This window comes from Anolis sagrei, chromosome 4 (assembly GCF_037176765.1).
Source record: "Anolis sagrei isolate rAnoSag1 chromosome 4, rAnoSag1.mat, whole genome shotgun sequence".
In the NCBI taxonomy this organism is placed as follows: domain Eukaryota; kingdom Metazoa; phylum Chordata; class Lepidosauria; order Squamata; family Dactyloidae; genus Anolis; species Anolis sagrei.
This window is the reverse complement of record NC_090024.1, coordinates 120,926,889-120,947,369: the sequence shown is the minus strand read 5'-3', so window position 1 is coordinate 120,947,369 and position 20,481 is coordinate 120,926,889. Positions and strand designations below refer to the sequence as shown.

General features: G+C 37.6%; 1 protein-coding gene across 2 annotated transcripts in view; it reads left to right on the top strand.

Annotated features, from left to right (window-relative positions):
* HMCN1 (hemicentin 1) overlaps nt 1-20,481 on the top strand; it is a 379,978-nt gene that overhangs the window by 239,431 nt on the left and 120,066 nt on the right. For both annotated transcript variants that reach the window (XM_067467610.1, XM_060774510.2), the window contains exons 51-57: nt 1,817-1,930; nt 2,204-2,349; nt 6,129-6,279; nt 9,847-10,050; nt 13,234-13,347; nt 16,403-16,590; nt 17,342-17,438. In XM_067467610.1, the coding sequence (XP_067323711.1) occupies nt 1,817-1,930; nt 2,204-2,349; nt 6,129-6,279; nt 9,847-10,050; nt 13,234-13,347; nt 16,403-16,590; nt 17,342-17,438 (1,014 nt within the window). The remainder of the gene's footprint in view (nt 1-1,816; nt 1,931-2,203; nt 2,350-6,128; nt 6,280-9,846; nt 10,051-13,233; nt 13,348-16,402; nt 16,591-17,341; nt 17,439-20,481) is intronic.

The following is a 20,481-nucleotide window of genomic DNA, read 5'->3' as shown; positions in this document are numbered from 1 at the left end:
AGTATCCGAAACCCATGGGTCTGTGAATCCTTGGAACTCATCGCTGGAAGTTGGAGCATTAACCACATCCAAAACCTCCTGAACCCTGGTCCAGTCCAGCTCTTCATCCTCACTGTCAGACTCATCGCTATCTGCTACGTCTTTAAGACGCTTCGAAATGGATTCCTCATCACCGTCTGAGCTGCGTGCTACTCTCTTTACACCATGGTAATCCTCCACCTCCATTTCCTCACAAGTAAACCCCTGAAAGTCTTCCTCATCAGTAGACTCTAAGAACAAGTCCCTAATGCGCTTCAGCTGTTGCTGAGCCTCTTCCTCTTCCAAGCCTCGTTTCCTCCTACTAGCACTGGTAGATACATGAGGCAAACGCTGAGTTACAACAGTTCTGTATTCACAGCGTTTATTTGAACAGTTAGCATTGACTTTTGAGTTCTTGATAACAGAATTAAAAATACTTTGGAACATTTTAAGAATAAAGGCAGTTTGTAAAAGTCATTGCTCACCACCTCATAAATAGATTCTGATACCAATTCAGATAGTAGCTGCTTGGAATTATTAGTAAATATTTTGACTTTTTGCTTTTGGCAACTTAGTTATGTGTAGTTATAGGATATGTATTCCTTATCTGAAATGCTTTGAACCATAAATGTTTTAAGTCTGGATTTTTTTGGATTTGGGAATTTGTACATAATGAGTTATCTTGGAAATGGGACCCAAGTCAGAACATGAAATTCATTCATGACATACACACTTTAGATACATAATCTGCAGATATTTCAATTAGTTTTGTACGTGAAATGAGATCTGTGTAGACTGAACTACCAGAAGATAATGATGTCATTATCTGAATGACCCTTGTGAATAATTTCAGATTTTAGCATTCCAGATAAGAGATGCTCAGCCTGTATCAATAAATACAAACCCCTGATCATTCATGAACCAGACTTACAACACATTGTGCTTCCTAAGGTTCATTGGTGTACATAGCTCTCATATTTAATTGTGGCTTCACTTGCTTGTCACAAGCAATGGACCAATGGGTGCAAAACAGTTCAGTAACCCCACAGCATCTTAGCAATATTAATTAATATTGTGGAATAATTAGGAGGATAGTTAAACCAGCACTGAAACATAATGAAATCAAAATAATTTTTTTCTTTTTAAAAATGTATGCCATCTTCTAAAGAATTCTTTCTAGACTTCAGATTCAGCATGTGCTGAAATAAATATGGTTTCTCACTTAGAATCATAGAATCATAGAATCAAAGAGTTGGAAGAGACCTCATGGGCCATCCACTCCAACTCCCTGCCAAGAAGCAGGAATATTGCATTCAAATCACCCCTGACAAATGGCCATCCAGCCTCTGCTTAAAAGCTTCCAAAGAAGGAGCTTCCACCACACTCCGGGGCAGAGAGTTCCACTGCTGAACGGCTCTCACAGTCGTTGTTAGGCAATTGGCAATTGTCTCACTTGTTAGGCAATTGGCAATTGTCTCTTTTGGCATGCCTACTCAGTAGTTTTAACTATGATTTTAAAAATCATGTTCTATATTTATTGTGTTTTAACATTTCTTTCTTGTATTTTAATATGTGTATGTTTAAATATATGCTTTTAGGTTGTATTTTAACTATGTTTTAATATGCTCTGTGATCATTGTATTTGATTATGTTTGTGCTCTGCTTTGAACTGAAAGGAGAGGTAGGTAATAATAATAATAATAATAATAATAATAATAATAATAATAGTTCATACTGAGTTCCTAGTTATATCAGAAAAAAGTAGACAACCATTAATTTGAGGAAAAAAATTCTACAGGTGGCCGAACTCTACAAATCCTGAATGCACAGGAGGAGAACACGGGTAGATACACTTGCATAGCTACTAATGAAGCAGGAGAAACATTAAAACACTATGAAGTGAAAGTCTATAGTAAGTATGCTTGCACCTAGTTCTTGCTGGAATTCATAAAATACTGTCTGATTTCTGCTGACACTGTAGTCAACTTCTTTAAGAAGCTGGCCAACTGTGTTTCTGCACAAAATCCACATTTTCTGTGTGCATCTCCTGTATGTATTTTTGTGCAAATTAATATTCCTGAATAGAATCGAAAAATATGAAGAACCTCACATTGTTTCTGACAATGTAAGAGACATTGATGTGAGAAGCTGTCATTTCATTTCCTGGACTTTTCTTTTTCCACAGTCCCTCCTACCATAAGCAGAGGGGATTTGGCAGGAATTGGCTTGTCTCCTAAAGAAGTGAAGATCAGAGTGAACAACAGCCTTACGCTTGAATGTGAGGCTCACGCCATTCCTGTTCCTGGCATCAGATGGTACAAAGATGGACAGGCCAGTCACCAACTTAATTCCTTTCAACCAGAATTTTTAAATAAACCTTTTAACAGCATTTTCTCCCTTCCACATGTCCTATCTCTAAACAACATGGTAATTTAACACTGTTGAACATGTTGTCTTCTTTCCATGAAACATACCAATCTGTCAGTGCCACTTACTCTGGAACTACAAGATGGTATCAGAGGAATTGCTCGCCATACTCTTTTTTATTTATATTATTTTTAGAGGTCCTTTTTAACACGTGGTGTATTCTATATGTTTGCTTCTCTCATATCCACTACTGTGTGAGGTGTTACACTTGACTCATAGAATGTTATAGGTACTCACTAGGGCTGGGCAACCACGGAAAAAATTGTTTCTAAACTCGATTCGTTTTTAGGGGGGTTTTGCATTTCGTTTTTTAAAAGAATTCCGAAATTTTTCTTTAAAAAAGTTCGATATTTACGAAATTTCGGAAATTACGAAACAATTTCGAAACAATAACGAATCGATTTGTTAATGGCGGACGCGATTGCGAAATACGCTAAAAAACCCTCCAAATGGGACAGGGGGAACTTCTGAAGCTTCCCTCTCCCTCTGTAGTTGACTGTTGGTGTGATAATTTATTTTTTTATCACTGATAAAACAAACAACAACTATAAAACTTGCACCAGACATACGGAAATAATAACGAAATAATAACGAAACGATTTCGAAACGATTTCGAAACAATTACGAAACAATACGAAATAAATTTTAAAAATTCATTTCGATTTTTAGTTGCTCCTGAATGGTTCAATATCGGATCGTAAGCTACTTTAAATATGAATTATTAACGAATTACGAAATTAACGAACGAAACTGCCCAGCCCTAGTACTCACATAACAGCAAGCTTCATTAACAGAGAACTGGATCCTCATTTCAGTTTTTACAGGGTTTTTTTTTCTTTTGGCATGTGTTCAGAATCATAGTATTAGCAAGCACATAGAAATATTAGTCTTGTTTCTATTGGCAAGGCAGACAGGGGCATAATATATTTTTTAAAACTGTTTCTTGTTATTTTATTGTTTTGAATTATTTGCAATTAGACAGTAAGGAATAATAATAATTTGAGCTTTTTGATGAAGAAGTTAGGAGAAATTGCCTGTTAAATGTTAACTTACCTGCCTGGTGTTTCAAATCCAGACCCATACCTGGAACATTATTGTTGTTGTTGTTGTTGTTGTTGTTGTTGTTGTTGATAACTCAAAGGGGACTCAAAACTTAATTAGCCACCTGCTTTTTACCTTCCTCCCTAGAATTGCAGGAACCATAAAGAGGGTGGTGGGGAAAACATAGAGCAAAGATAGAAGTGGAGGCTGCATCCCGGTACTTAGAGGTGTTTATTGAGTCTACCACTTTTCAGATATGTTCTTCAAGGTGCTCCTATAATAATAATAATAATAATAATAATAATAATAATAATAAGAAGAAGAAGAAGAAGAAGAAGAAAAAGAAGAATTTTTTTTTGTATCTTGCCCCCTCTCCCCAAAGGGACTTGGGGTGGCTTACAACAAACAAACAACTACAATATATATTATATAACATAGACAATCACCTATCAGTAATACAACAAAATAACTCAATAGTATAAACATTAATAAAAATAAATTTAAAAACTGTTTTGCCCTCTAAAAGCAGTAAAAAAGCAGTAAAAAGCATTTGAGCCATCCAGTTCCTATGGTGGATATCCAGCAATTATGAATTATAGTTCTAGCCAGCCATTCATAGTCCTGTTTGCTAAGATGGTTGATGTTCTTAGCCATTTTCAAAAGCCTGCTTAAATGGCCAGGTTTTAATTTCTTCCTATAGATTAAAAGTGGGCGATTGTCTGATTTCCTTGAGGAGGGTATTCCCGAGTCGAGGGGCCACTACTGAGAAAGCCCCCTCCCTCATTTCCATCAACCTCCCTTGTACAGATGGTGGGATCAAGAGGAGGGCCTCACCGGATGATCTTAAGGTCCAAAGAGGTTCATAAGAAGAGATAAAGTCACGTAAATAGGCAGGACCCAAACCATATAGAGCTTTGTAGGTAATAATCTGCACTTTGTGTTGCACCTGAAAGCAAAATGGGCAACCAATGAAGCTGCTTTAAGAGGGAGGTCATATGTTCCGTACAATCCTCCCCTGTCAGCAGTCTTGCTGCAAATCTTTGCACTAATTGAAGCTTCTGGGCCATCTTCATAGGCAGCCTCACATAGAGTTCATTGCAATAATCCATACAAGATGTGACAAAGGTATGGACCACTGTGTCCAAGTCTGGCTTTTCGAGTAATAAAGTTGTGTGTCATCTGCATACAGATGACACCGATCTAAAAACTCCAGTTGACTTTCCCAGTGGTTTCATGTAAATATTGAAAAACAAGGGGGATAAAACAGAGCCTTGTGGACACCACAGGCCAGTGGTGAGGGTTCTCAGCAGGCATCCCCCAGCACCACCACGTGAGTTGGCCCTGCCATCCCAGAGAACCAGTCCAAGACGATACTATGGTCGATGGTATCAAAAGCCACTGAGAGATCCAAGAGAACCAATAGGGATAAACTCCCTGTCTAGTTTTGTGCGGAAGCAACCAAGGCAGCCAAAGGCATCCCTATTCTGTAGCCGGGCCTAAAGCCAGACTGCTATGGGTCAAGATAATTGGTTTCATCCAAGAATCCCTGGAGTGGCTACCATCCACTCCAGAACCTTGCCCAAAAAGGGGAGATTGGAAATAGGCCGATAATTATTAAGGATCAAAGGATCTAGGGAAGGCTACTTTAACAATAGTAAACATTAGGGCTGGGCGGTTTCGTTTCGTAATTCGTTAAAAATTCGGGTTTTTTTTTATAATGAAGCGATAACGAACCATTCAGGAGCAACTAGAAAATGAAATGAATTTTTAAATTCGTTTCGTAATTGTTTCGAATTTGTTTTGTATTCGTTTCGTTATCGTTTTGAAATCGTTTCGTTATTATTTCCGCATGTCTGGGGCAAGTTTTATAGTTGTGAAAAAAAATTATCAGTGAAAAAAAATTATAAATATCACACCAACAGTCAACAACAGAGGGAGAGGGAAGCTTCAGAAGTTCCCCCTGTCCCATTTGGAGGTTTTTTAGCGTATTGCGCGGTCGCCTCCTCCATTAACGAATCGATTCGTAATTGTTTCGTTATTGTTTCGTATTGTTTTGTAATTTACGAAATTTCGTAAATATCGAACTTTTTAAAAGAAAAAATTTGGAATTCTTTTAAAAATCGAAACGCAAAAACCCCCAAAAAACGAATTGATTTTAGAAACAAATTTTTCCGTGGTTGCCTAGCCCTAGTAAACATTCTTTGCGGCTGCTTTTTTCAGGCAGGATGGTATTTTGATCTGATCCAGCAAGGCATTAAAAATATGTCCCCCCAAGTCCCCCTCTGACTTGTTTAATGAGCCAGGAAGGATAAGGATCTAGAGCATATATGGTGGCTCTCACAGCTCCAAGGACCTTGTCTATGTCATCAGGCTGAACAAACTGAAACGAACCCATCAAACTAGGACAGACAGGTACCTTAGGTACAGCTCTTGGAATTGCCACAATGCTGGTGTCTAAGTCAGAGCAGATCTGAGCAACTTTGTCTGCAAAATGATGGGCGCCATATGTCTAAACCTTTTGTATAAACCATGACTTAATTTGGTGTTTACAATCACAAATGATGGAGGCATATTTTGTGTTTGCAAAACTTTATTTTCTTTTATGGCTTGCTTATGTATCCTGTTGCATAACTTCATTATAGCCTATCATATCAGATGATCACATAACAATCCAAGCCAGTGGACACATCCTACAAATCAAAGCAGCGCAGATATCGGACACTGGCCGTTATAGTTGCATTGCTTCAAATATAGCTGGAGAGGATGAGTTGGAGTTTGATGTCAATATCCAAGGTAAAAAATTCATGTGTGTGTGTGTGTGTGTACATCTAAATCTGTCTAAAAAATACAGAGCATGGCATGGCTTTATGTACTTAGTATAAATGTATATTTTTTAAAAAAACAATATATATATATATATATATATTAAAAACTTCAAGAGCTATCTTCTTATATTTCTGATACAATGACACAAGATAACAGGGGATCATTCCCCCACAACTTTCAGAAATATTTATACATCTACTCATTTTAGGGAATTTTAATTTTTTTGACAAAAACATTTTTTTTAAAGCCACAACAGCTATCTCATTAAATGTCTCTCATATTAACCAATAGAAACCAATATCAACAAATTCTACATTTTCACACAATCATAGAGCTAGAGGGGACCTCAAGGGCCATCTATTCCAACCCCTTTCTTCCAGGCAGAAGGGCAACATCAAAACTTTCCTGACATATGGCCATGCAGCCTCTAAACCAGTGGTTCCCCACATGTTTTGGCCTACAACTCCCAGAAATCTCAGCTAGTTTACCAGCTGTTAGGATTTCTGGGAGGTGAAGGCCAAAACATCTGAGGACCCACAGGTTGAGAACCACTGCTCTAAACTAATTAATATGCTTCCCATATTGAGTTGGAAGGGAACCCCAACACCCATCAATTTAGGGATTTCATTCCAGTCCAGCACTGATTTAAATAATAATAATAATAATAATAATTATTATTATTATTATTATTATTATTATCATCAGTCAGTTCTCCGCTTTACAGATTCACCCATTCATTGGAATTCTGACTGCTGTTATGTTCCCTCTCCTGATTGGGGGTTTCTGATGTGAGCAGAATTCTGGGAAATGTAGTTTAGGGCAGGGTCTTTTGCATTCTCTGCCACAGGGGTCCTCACCTTTCCAAACTACATTTCCCAGAGTTCTGTGCTTTCTTTCCCAGCGAACTCTGCTTTCTCCCTGCTGCTTCCCTCTCCTAATGATGAGGGCCCATTAAAAGCAGCTTTTTGGCTGCTTGCCATGAAAATGAAACTGACTTTGGGAGACTTCAGAGCATTACAAAATTAAAACAAAAAAGGATTGGATACGTTTTGATTATTAAGTTTTTGAGGCAGGCCACGTCCACGTGTCAAATATCATTTCAGAAGTACAGATTGAATGAATTTTAATATGACTTACAAAACTTCAAAAATTTTGTGGAAGCCTAGTAATTAGCCTGCAAAATATATTGGAAAATAGCAAAATAAAAAAGAGGGGGGAAGAAATTGAGAGTTTAATATAGGAGCGATTCCCAAAATATACAGGATAACACCTGGAACCTTGGAAGAATGTGCTCACTTGCCAAATATGTCTAAAACTGTGTCAGAGATTCTATGAAAAAGGTTAATACTTAATAAGTCAAGGGCAGAAAGAAAAGAAGACTGCAATACAGATAGACAGACTCTGAATCTCATCACACGGGCCTCTGGGGTTCCCATGCATCATGGTGAATCCGGCACCCATTGTTGGGGAGCGTGGGGAACCTGTTGCCCCACACCCAACATCGCTCATCTTGACAGGAAGTTGATCCCATGGGGGAAAACATCAACCATTTGGCTCTTCTCTCCCCCTCCCCCTATCCATTGATTCCTGTGCAACACAGGAAACCGCCTTTGTTGCCACCGCAGAGGTATATTCCAGCTCCACTCTAGATGACCCACTGAGCCTCGCTGGAAGTTCCTTTGTCATCAGATGAGAGCCAGCAGGCTCCATGGATCATCTAGGGCTCAAACAGTGTATGCTGCTGGAAAAAGTCCCGTCTGATGAAGTCTTTAATAAAGAAAGCCACCGTCCCAAGTTTGCAAGATCTGAGCAGGGCAGTTGGTGGCAGGATGAGCTGGAGATCTCTCATTCATGCCTTAGCAACAACAAAACAAAAAAGTTTAAGCATCTACATCAGGGGTCCTCAAACTAAGGCCCAGGGCTGGATGCGGCCCTCCAAGGCCATTTACCCGGCCCTCGCTCAGGGTCAACCTAAGTCTGAAACTACTTGAAAGCACACAACAACAACAACAACAACAACAACAATCCTATTTCATCAGCCAAAAGCAGGCCCACACTTCCCATTGAAATACTATTAAGTTTATATTTGTTAAAATTGTTCTTCGTTTTAATTATTGTATTGTTTTTTGTACTACAAATAAGATATGTGCAGTGTGCATAAGAATTCATTCATTTTAAATATATATATATAATCTGGCTCTCCAACAGTTTGAGGGACAGTGGCTGTTTAAAAAGTTTGTGGACCCCTGATCTAGATAATGACATGGGAAAAACACAGAGAGAGTGCATAACACAGAGAGAGTACATTGAGTGTTTCCAGTGGTGATGCTCTGTAGCTATCAACTCATTTATTTATTTATTTGCTTTACTTCTATACCGCCTTTCTCAGCTGGAATGGCGACTCAAGGTGGTTTACATAGTAAAGGTTATCATAACAATATCAAAGAAGACAATTAAAAACACATTATACAAGATATACAGATAAAAAAACAATCATTATCATAAGCCTCAGCAAGCAAATCAGAATCAGAATCCGTAATCATAATCCTATACCAATTCCTATGTTCGATTGTACCATCTTCATGAATTCATTGCACTATTTAGCCAAACGCTTGTTCGTAAAGCCAAGTCTTAACCTTCCTCCGGAATGCCAGCAGTGAAGGGGCCTGTCTGATGTCCACAGGTAGGGTATTCCACAGCCGAGGGGGCACCACCGAGAAGGCCCTGTCCCTCGTCCCCGCCAACCGCGCCTGCGATGCAGGCGGGACCGAGAGCAGGGCCTCCCCAGACGATCTTAATGTCCTAGTCGGTTCATAGGTGGAGATGCGTTCGGAGAGGTAAGTAGGGCCAGAACCGTTTAGGGTTCCTGAACAGTTCCCTGTGCAGTGCTTAAAGGAGCATCCAGATGTTTTATATGACAGGATATATCATTCCTGATTTCTGATTAAGTTGACAGGAGTTGTAATTCAAAATATGAGATGGAGAATGATCCAGAGATAAGCATCTGTTCTAGTTTGTGGGGGGAAAAAACACTCTTTGTTAGAGTGTGGTGGGTTGTGTATATGCTTCTAGGACCGTGCATAAGAAAAGTATTGCAAAAGTTACCTTCTATATACAATTCCTTAAAGGTAAAGGAAAAGGTTTTCCCCTGACCTTAAGTCCAGTCGTGTCCGACTCTGGGGGTTGGTGCTCATGTCCATTTCTAAGCCGAAGAGCCGGCGTCATCCATAGACACCTCTAAGGTCATGTGGCCAGCATGACTGCATGGAGCGCCACTACCTTCCTGCCAGAGCGGTACCTATTGATCTATTCACATTTGCGTGTTTTCAAACTGCTAGGATGGCAGAAGCTCACCCTGCTCCCCAGATTCAAACCTGTGACCTCTCGGTCAACAAGTTCATCAGCTCACCACTGTGCCACTGGGGGCTCCACAATTCTTTAAATTAGTTCTCAAATTTGATGTAATTGAGGTTGCATTATATACTTATATTAAATTAAAATCAAACATCCTATTTTTATGCCTCTCTTTTACAGTTCCTCCTAGCTTCCGAAGGTCACTGGAAGACTGGGAAGATGGCCAAGTGCTGGGCACAGGACAAGGAACAGAAGCCAAATATGTGATAATGAACAGCCCCCTTTCTTTGTACTGTGAGACTAATGCTGTGCCCCCTCCAGTACTTACATGGTATAAGGATGGCAATCCTTTGAGTTCCAGTGATAAAGTGTTGATACTGCCAGGTCTGTATTACACAGATCAGCATGCATTTATTCATTTTATCTCTTAATAAAAAGATATTCCCTCTCTCTTAAAAGACATAATATGTGCGTTTTGCTGTTATTTGCATCTTGCAGGTCAACTTTTAACTTTTGGTGTAAGCTGTTTTGGGCTCCATATTGGGGGGAAAGGAAATGGGATATAAATGAAATCTATATAAATAAAAATGTAATGTTCATTTGCGGGATTAATATAACTCAAAAACCACTGGGCGAATTGACACCAAATTTGGACACAACACACCTATCAGGCCAATGAGTGACCATAACTCATAAAAAAACTGAAAAACACAGCGGAAGAGACTTAAAAAGTAAAAAAAAACCACCCCAAATACATTACAACGCATGCCCATAACCACATAAATACACATTTACACAAATATATACACACACTGTACACATATATGCACACACAAAACACATATACACAGGCTGGGCCACAGCAACGTGTGGCAGGGGGCAGCTAGTTAATACATACAATCAAAGAAACACTATGTTCCTTAGTTTACATGTTTACTTTGGTTACAGGAATGAGACTAGAGTCTTCACTTTTTCAGGTTAACTGATGGATGTCACGAACTTCTGCACATGGAGTTATCTTTGGGTTTTTCCCACCCCTATTTTTTCTGGTGTCAATTTATGTGGATGCTGTTGGATAATTCATCTTTTGAGCATTTCTCAAAAGTCAGTCTTGATGTTTCATACTTTTTTAAATCAATGACATTGAATTGTTGCCGATATTGTGAACTGCCCTGAGTCCCCTTTAGGGTTGAGAAGGGCAGTATACAAATACCGCAAATAAATAAAAGTTATTAGCAATTAAATGGAAACCACATGCCTATACATTATACAGGCAAATCTGGTGCATCTTATAAATTCATTTTTTCTGGTATCTCCTGTTACACACTTCCAGACATAACATACTATAACCATGTTGCCTTTCAAGTTGCTTTTTTCTTGTATTTTGAAGCCTTTGTGTTAAATAAAATACTTCAGTTTATATTCTAGTCTTTTTCAAGCATTCTGGTTTTATGTAAATAAAATTAAAAATATGGGAAGTAAAAGAAAGCCAACTTTGCCCCTCCATCTTCAGTTCCATTGCCCTGTATATGTGGTGGATGACTCCATGAAAAGAAAAACATCAGGCTTCATAACTGTGTGACAAGCTTCCACAGATAAATAAGAATTTCTCCTTTGAAATCACCTTTCACATAAAAAAGGAGATAGAAATGATGACAGAGTGAGGGGGAGTTAGTATACACATTAGGGCTGGGCAACCACGGAAAAATTTGTTTCTAAACTCGATTCATTTTTAGGGGGTTTTTGCGTTTTGATTTTTAAAAGAATTCCAAAATTTTTCTTTAAAAAAGTTCGAAATTTACGAAATTTCGGAAATTATGAAACAATTACGAAATAATTACGAATCGATTCGTTAATGGCGGACACAACCGCGCAATACGCTAAAAAAACCTCCAAATGGGACAGGGGGAACTTCTGAAGTTTCCCTCTCCCTCTGTTGTTGACTGTTGGTGTGATAATTATATTTTTTTTCACTGATAAAACAAACAACAACTATAAAACTTGCACCAGACATGCAGAAATAATAACAAAATGATTTCGAAACGATTTCGAAACAATTACGAAACAATTACGAAACGAATTGAAAAATTCGTTTCGATTTTTAGTTGCTCCTGAATGGTTCAATATCACTTCGTTATCAAAAAAATAACGAATTAATAACGAATTACGAAATTAACGAACGAAACCGCCCAGCCCTAATACACATGTCTTTTACTGCTACAAAAACAGAATGCCTGAATAAGGATCATATATATTGGAAACTATAAAATTATTATTAGTTTCACAGCAGAATCTGCTGTTAGGACATTTATTTCAGAGAAATTTCATTTGCAAGATATGACCATCTACATGTCAACAGAATAAATCACTAGGAGGTGCTTTGAATGTGATTTTCCTGCTTCTTGGCTGGGGGTTGACTGGATAGCCCACGAAGTTTGTTCCAACTCAATGATTCTAAGATCTATGAATGCATTATCAGGAATTATCAAGTTCCCAAGCTTCCTCTGGTTGGTTTGAAAGTGTATGGATTTCAAGGGGGATTATTTCATATAAAAAATAGTAACAGCTTGAAGACCCTGCTATAGAAATAAGGTCTTCCTGTGTTTTTTGTTTCATCTTCCTTTGGTTAAAAAAATCCTGCTTTTTGTGTGTTTGTATACTCTTAATGTATGTAATTTTGAAGTATGCTTATGTAAGTTGTTTTTATATGCTTATGTATATTATAATATTTTGAAAGGATTTCCTTCCGTATTAATTATTAGGGCTGGGCGGTTTCATTTCGTTAATTCGTAATTCGTTAAAAATTCGTTTTTTTTATAACGAAGCGATAACGAACCATTCTGGAGCAACTTAAAAACGAAACGAATTTTTAAATTCGTTTCGTAATTGTTTCGGATTTGTTATGTATTCGTTTCGTTATCGTTTTGAAGTCGTTTTGTTATTATTTCCGCATGTCTGGGGCAAGTTTTATAGTTGTTTTTTGTTTAATTAGTAAAAAAAATTATAATATCACACCAACAGTCAACAACAGAGGGAGAGGGAAGCTTCAGAAGTTCCCCCTGTCCCATTTGGAGGTTTTTTAGCCTATTTTGCGGTCGCGTCCGCCATTAACGAATCGATTCGTTATTGTTTCAAAATCGATTCGTTATTGTTTCGTAATTTTTTAACATTTACGAAATTTCGTAAATATCGAACTTTTTAAAAGAAAAATTTCAGAATTCTTTTTAAAATCGAAACGCAAAAACCCCCAAAAAACGAATCGATTTTAGAAACAAATTTTTCCGTTGTTACCCAGGCCTATTAATTATTATACTCTTCCAACCCTCCAACTTCTTCCTATCCCAGAATGAGTTCATTTGAAAAAAAAATGTTTGAAACCTGGGGGAAGATACTGTATGTTGGAAGTTGTATCATGGAATTGGGTACAAGTGTTTATTTTAGAATAATCCATGGACATATAATTTAATGTGCATATAATTTAAGATCACAATGTGCATATAATTTAAGATCACAAGAGACAAATCAGCATTTAGAAAGGAGAACGTTTCTATGTTGTTTTCCATTTAGGGGGTCGTGTATTGCAGATCCCAAGGACTCAGAGTGAAGATACCGGGCAATACTTGTGTGTGGCTGTGAATGAAGCTGGGGAGGACTCCATCCAGTACGATGTCCGCGTGCTTTGTGAGTTTACCTTCAGTTACTTAAATTTAGAATCCTAAATATGTGATTAAAACAAGATGCTTCAAAATAGAACTAGAACATTTTTCTTTTCTTGTACTGCAATACCCAGTTGAAGAGTATTTTTCAAAAGTGCCAAGTAATATTAAAATAATGAGATCATTGTTCAATTTTTAAACTTTCTTTTGTATATCTATATATTTGGAGATTTGTAAAAATGTAAAACTTGCCTTTCTGGTCTAGTAAATGTTTTCTGTACTGTCTAATTTAAAAAGAAGCCAATTGTTTGGTGGAATTAAAATATCTCACCAAAAAGAGGCCTGCGTATTCTAATCGGACCTTCACAAAAATGGCAGTGGTCAGTAAAGCCTAGAACATCAGAATCTAATTGATTGGTCAGCTGCCTTGACCAATGGCCAGGAAATCTTGGAGCTGAACCCCAAGTACCTGGAAGGCCAGAGATTGAGAAACACTGGGTGCAGTTCTACACAGACTACAATAAGGCAATCTGGTTTCACTGTGGAGTGCCTTACCCAAACACTCCAGGAACTGCTTTTGAGGCTGGGTGTGTGTGTGTGTGTGGGGGGGGTGGATACAGTATCTGCTGAATGCAGATCAGAACTTAACCAATCTGCTGAGATGCACTGATACACATATTCATGTCCATTCGAAATCAACGCATTTTCACGCTCTGCATGTGAAATACTCTAATTGGCTGCAGTGCATTATCTGGGTTTTCTGGCGAGTTTCTTTAATACATTATTTCTGTCTCTGCGCAACAGCTTTACATTTTGTGGACTGCCCACCCTCGAGCTGGTTTCAAATTGCATTATAGTATCTGTGTAGAATCTCCCTGGGTTATAATCTAATTTTAAATGATTATTCAGTCATTGAACAGCCAGTTTAGAACTTGACTGTGGTTATTTGGGTCACAATAATATATTAAAAGGGGAAGAGAACAATTATTGATTGATGGGTGAAAACTAACTCTGTGTTGTAATAATAATTAGGGCTGGGCGGTTTCATTTCGTTAATTCGTAATTCGTTAATAATTCATTAATTTTTTCAATTACAAAACGATAACGAACCATTCTGGAGCAATTATTTAAAAAAACGAATTTTCAAAAACGTTTTGTAAATGCTTCGTATTTCGATATTGTATTCGTTTCGTTATTATTTTGAGGTCGTTTCGTTATTATTTCCGCATGTCTGGGCCAGTTTTATGGTTTAATTAGTGAAAAAAAATTATAATATCACACCAACAGTCAACAACAGAGGGAGAGGGAAGCTTCAGAAGGTTTTGGAGGTTTTTTAGCGTATTTTGCGGTCGCGTCCGCCATTAACGAATCGATTCGTTATTGTTTCGGAAATCGATTCGTTAATTTTTTACCATTTACAAAATTTCGTAAATATCGAACTTTTTAAAAGGAAAATTTTGCAATTATTTTAAATATCGAAACAAAAAAAAAACCCAAATACAAATCGATTTTAGAAACAAATTTTTCCGTTGTTACCCAGGCCTAATAATAATAATAATAATCATCATCATCATCATCATAAAACTTTATTTATATTCTGCCCTATCTTCCCTGCGGGACTTAGGGTAGATTTCAGCAAACAAAAAGGCAAACCTTCAATACCTCAATGACAATAAGTACAAATATAACAACCCAGAATAACCCCACATAAAATGCATAACAACTTAAACATAATAACTATAACTTAAATAATATGTAATCTATCAAAAATTATAACTAATATAAAACATGAACATAAAACAGAACAGCCCCTGTATATAATTATATTCAGTTCTATAATTCTCTATCCTATTCAATTAATGGCTTTAAGGCACAACGTCTTGGATCATTAATATGTTTCACATTCATAGATTTCACTTTCCATCCATTTAAGCTAGGCTTCAGATCTAACATGATATGGACAAGGTGTTACATTTTAGCTGCTTAGTGGCAATATGCATCTGAAAGCCACAATTCTAATGTCTGTGTCACCCTCTTTTGTCCACATAATTTTAGCAACTTGTTATGAGGTTGGATTGACATATACAAGTGCAGTGTGGTAAAGGGTTGACAGTATACTTGCTGGTAGGCTCTACTACAGTGTTTCTCAACCTGGGGGTTGGGACCCCTGAGGGGGTCGCGAGGGGGTGTCAGAGGGGTCGCCAAAGACCATAAGAAAACACAGTATTTTCTGATGGTCATGGGGATTCCATGTGGGAAGTTTGAGCCAATTCTATCGTTGGTGGAGTTCAGAATGTTATTTGATTGTAATGAACTGTAAATCCCAGCAACTACAACTCCCAAATGTCAAGATCTATTTTCCCCGGACTCCACCAGTGTTCACATTTTGGGCATATTGAGTATTCGTGCCAAGTTTGGTCCAGATCTACCATTACATGAGTCCACAGTGCTCTCTGGATATAGGTGAACTACAACTCCCAAACTCAAGGTCAATGCCCATCAAACCCTTCCAGTGTTTTCCATTTGTCAGGGGAGCCAAGTTTGGTTCAAATCCATCACTGATGGAGTTCAGAATGCTCTTCGATTATAAGTGAACCATAAATCCCAGCAACTACAACTCCCAAATTACAAAATCAATCCTCGCCCAACCCCACTAGCATTCACATTTGGGTGTATTGGGTGCTTGGTCCAGTGAATGAAAATGCATCCTGCATATCAGATATTTACATTATGATTTATAACAGTAGTAAAATGACTGTTATGAAGTAGCAATGAAAACAATATTATGGTTGGGGGTCGCCACAACATGAGGGACTGTATTAAGGGGTCACGGCATTAGGAAGGTTGAGAACCACTGCTCTACTAGGTTTACTAAAAGCTGAGTTGGAGACACCAAGCACTTTGCCTCTTCTCTTTTTTAAATGTATTTTTGAACAGCAACAAAAACAAACTAACTAAAAACTGAGCTTAAACATCTGCAAAATGCTTGTTGCCAGATTGCAGCTTTGGCCTTTTTTGTTATGTTTTGCACTTCTCGGATTCCTCAGATTCTTGTCCCTTGACATGTGTGTTTTCTCTAGTGCCACCATCCATTAAGGGACCTAATGGTGACATGCCTGAAGAGGTGACTGTTCTCTTGAACAAGATGGCTGTATTGGAATGTATGGCAAATGGCAATCCTACTCCGAGCATAACCTGGCAGAAAGATGGCCAGCTCTTAACTGAAGATTCTCAACATAAGTTCATAGCAAGTGGAAGAACGCTTCAGGTAACATAATGAATAAAATTAAGGATTTATTTATTTATTTATTTGGGGCTTTTATATCCCGCCCTTTCTCAACCTCAGGAGGGCTAACAAAGTGGCACCCCATGGCACCCACATCAGAACATAAATATACAATTAACAGCATTGTAATAGTAAAAATAATATAAAACAGTATAAACAGTATAAAACCGTATAAACAATATAAAAACAGACAACAAATAGTCAGTGGTCACCGATTTAAATCATTATCCAAGGGCAGTCCATCAGTTCTAAATAAGTCAACACGTCAGTAGGTCAGCCTGTTCTCTAAAGGCCTGATCCCATAGCCAGGATTTTACTTGTTTTTGGAAGGTCAAGAGGGATGCAGCAGATCTAATTTCACTCGGGAGGGAGTTCCATAACCAGGGGGCCACCACAGAAAAGGCCCTGTCCCTTGTGACAATGGGGGGACAATGAGCAGGGTCTCCTCAGATGATCTTAGGGCCCTAGGTGGATTGTAGAATGGTCAACTAATGGCCAATGAATAATTTTATAGATCCCTGTGGCAGTTTTTCTGAAGTTTTTTTTTTGAGGGGTGTAAAATGTGAGAGAAATAGTACAGCAGAATAATTGTTTATATGGATAAATACTTGTGTTAGAACATTTAATTGGGATTAGTACATATGCGTACTTACTATCTACCTCCAATTCACATTGCAAATATTATTCATTTAGAATAGATATCTCATTCTCATATATATATATTTCTCTTTAGATCCTTAGTTCACAAATAACAGATACAGGCAGATATGCCTGTGTTGTGGAGAATATGGCAGGAAGTGCCAAGAAATATTTTAATCTTCATGTCCATGGTAAGATTGTCAATCTATTATTATTACTTTTTTTAGAAGATGCAAAAATGTTATAATTAAATTCCAAAATTAATTTACTAAAAGATTAAGAAAGTACAAGCCATGGCTGATGGGAAAGCCTAGCTGAAAAAGGAACTACTTGGCAGTGTACAGTCCCATCACATCCTCAGAGACCTTCTGGAACTGGAGTGAGGCTTCTTTGCTGACATCTTCAGAAAGGTCCAGCACTTCTGAAAACATACCTGAGAGCCCCTCATCCATTTCCAGGGTCATGTTCTCTAGTTCTCTGACCAGGCTCCCCAAATCCTAGCCAATGCTGGTCATCCAGGGATTCACCCAACATTCTCTCCCACTTTGTCCATGCAGCTTTTCTTCTGCTCGGCTTATCTAGCAGAGAGGCTGGCGAGGTTCACCTTTCCTTCCTCTTGCATATGGGTCGTATTTTTCTCCTACAGAGTCCGCTTGGCCTTGCTGGAGCCTGTAAGACTAGGCCTGGGTAACAACGGAAAAAATTGTTTCTAAAATCGATTTGTATTTGGGGGGTTTTTTTGTTTCGATATTTAAAATAATTACAAAATTTTCCCTTAAAAAAGTTCGATATTTACGAAATTTCATAAATGGTAAAAAATTAACGAATCGATTTCCGAAACAATAACGAATCGATTCGTTAATGGCGGACGCGACCGCGAAATATGCTAAAAAACCTCCAAAACCTTCTGAAGCTTCCCTCTCCCTCTGTTGTTGACTGTTGGTGTGATATTATAATTTTTTTTTCACTAATTAAACCATAAAACTGGCCCAGACATGCGGAAATAATAACGAAACGACCTCAAAACAATAACGAAACGAACACAATAACGAAATACGAAGCATTTACAAAACATATTTAAAAATTCGTTTTTTTAAATAATTGCTCCAGAATGGTTCATTATCGTTTTGTAATTGAAAAAATTAACGAATTATTAACGAATTACGAATTAACGAAACGAAACCGCCCAGGCCTATGTAAGACACTTTTGGTGTTTTAGCCATAAAACGTCCAAATCTGGGCAACTGATTTCATGCATATGCAGCATGGTGCACTGAAATACATCTGGAGTTGTTTCCATAATGACTGAAAAGTCCAAGATCATTTGTCTACTTTCATGCATGTGCGGTGGACTGAAAGACATCTGGTATTGTTTCTCTCTTCTTTGGCTTGCTTTCAGTTCAATCTCAGGGATGTCATCCTTCCCACCATGCAGAGGTTTTCCCACCATTCCATTGTACCAAGTTGCTGTCACCACCACCACTGTGCATTATTATTATGATTACTTTTTGATAAGGAACAGTTTAATGCAAAAAAACCAAAAACAACCTTATTACTGCATTTGCTTGAGTGTTCATGAAAACAAATGTTAAAAACAGAAAAAGTTAAACATACTTAAAGATGGATCAATTGTCATGAAGACATTGCTTCAACAAATGACTAATTTGGATTAAAGACTGAATTAAGGCCAATATCTTTATTCTTGTGCAAATTTGAAAAGTTTACACCAATAATTAAATAATAATTAAATCCAGCTGTTAGGCTCAATCAGAGCAGATCTCTTTGATAGGTGGAAATGACATCAATGCTGGCCTATCAAATTCCTAACAGTTCAGTGACTCTGTTCTAACATGTTGCTGTTGGTTACTTACCATCAAGTCAACTACACATATGGTGACCCTATACATGTGAAACCTCCAAGAGCCATGATTATCAGTTGTCCTGCTCCAGTCTTGCAAATTAAGAACCATGACTTCCTTGTTCAATCAATTCACTTGTATTGTAGTCTCTCCCTTTTCCTATTGGCTTCTATTTTAGCAAGCATTATCCCCTTGTCCTATACATCACATTGTCTCAAAAGAAGAAGGTTGAGAGTAACCTCAGGTAGAAACAGATTTTGTAACTCAGCCACTGTAATTTTCCCAAGGGAGATAATGTGTTCTCTTAGGAGGGAGATTAATGCTTAACCATTATGCATGACAAGTAGGGCTGGGCGGTTTCGTTTCGTTAATTCGTAATTCGTTAATAATTCGTTAATTTTTTCATTTACAAAACGATAACGAACCATTCTGGAGCAATTATTAAAAAAATGAATTTTCAAAAACATTTGTAAATGCTTCGTATTTCAATATTGTATTCGTTTCGTTATTGTTTTGAGGTCGTTTCGTTATTATTTCCGCATGTCTGGGCCAGTTTTATGGTTTAATTAGTGAAAAAAATATATAATATCACACCAACAGTCAACAACAGAGGGAGAGGGAAGCTTCAGAAGGTTTTGGAGGTTTTTTAGCGTATTTCGCGGTCGCGTCCGCCATTAACGAATCGATTCGTTATTGTTTCGGAAATTGATTCGTTAATTTTTTACCATTTACGAAATTTTGTAAATATCGAACTTTTTAAAAGGAAAATTTTGTAATTATTTTAAATATCGAAACAAAAAAAAACCCCAAATACAAATCGATTTTAGAAACAAATTTTTCCGTTGTTACCCAGGCCTAATGACAAGCTTGGTTTAGTCATCTTGGCTGCTACTGGGAGTTCGGACTTGATGTGCTCTAAGACCCATTTGTTTATTTTTTTTAGTAGTCAATGGTACTTTGGCCAGTTAGTTGGAAAATGAGGCATTTAATTTATTTCAGGGATCTATTCTAAATATGTCTAATATTGGATCTAATTGAACGGATCAATAGAAAGCAACACACTTTCTTTGTTTGCCTGTGTCAAAGTAGATGCCATTGAAGAAGAGGCAAATCCTCCTATGTTAATGAGACAAGTTTCTTCTAAGATTGACTGATCTAATAAACTGAAACCTACTTTCTGGACAAGAAATCAAAAATAAAATTTCAATAAAGAAAGAATGAGATGCAAGCGAAACGTCAGGAGAGAATGCCTCTAGACCATGGCCATACAGCCCGAAAAAACTGACAAACAACCCATTTATTTATATTACTCATGGGCAAACCAATTGAATTGTTTTATAGTTACACTGTGCAACTTTTCAATGTATCCTTATCA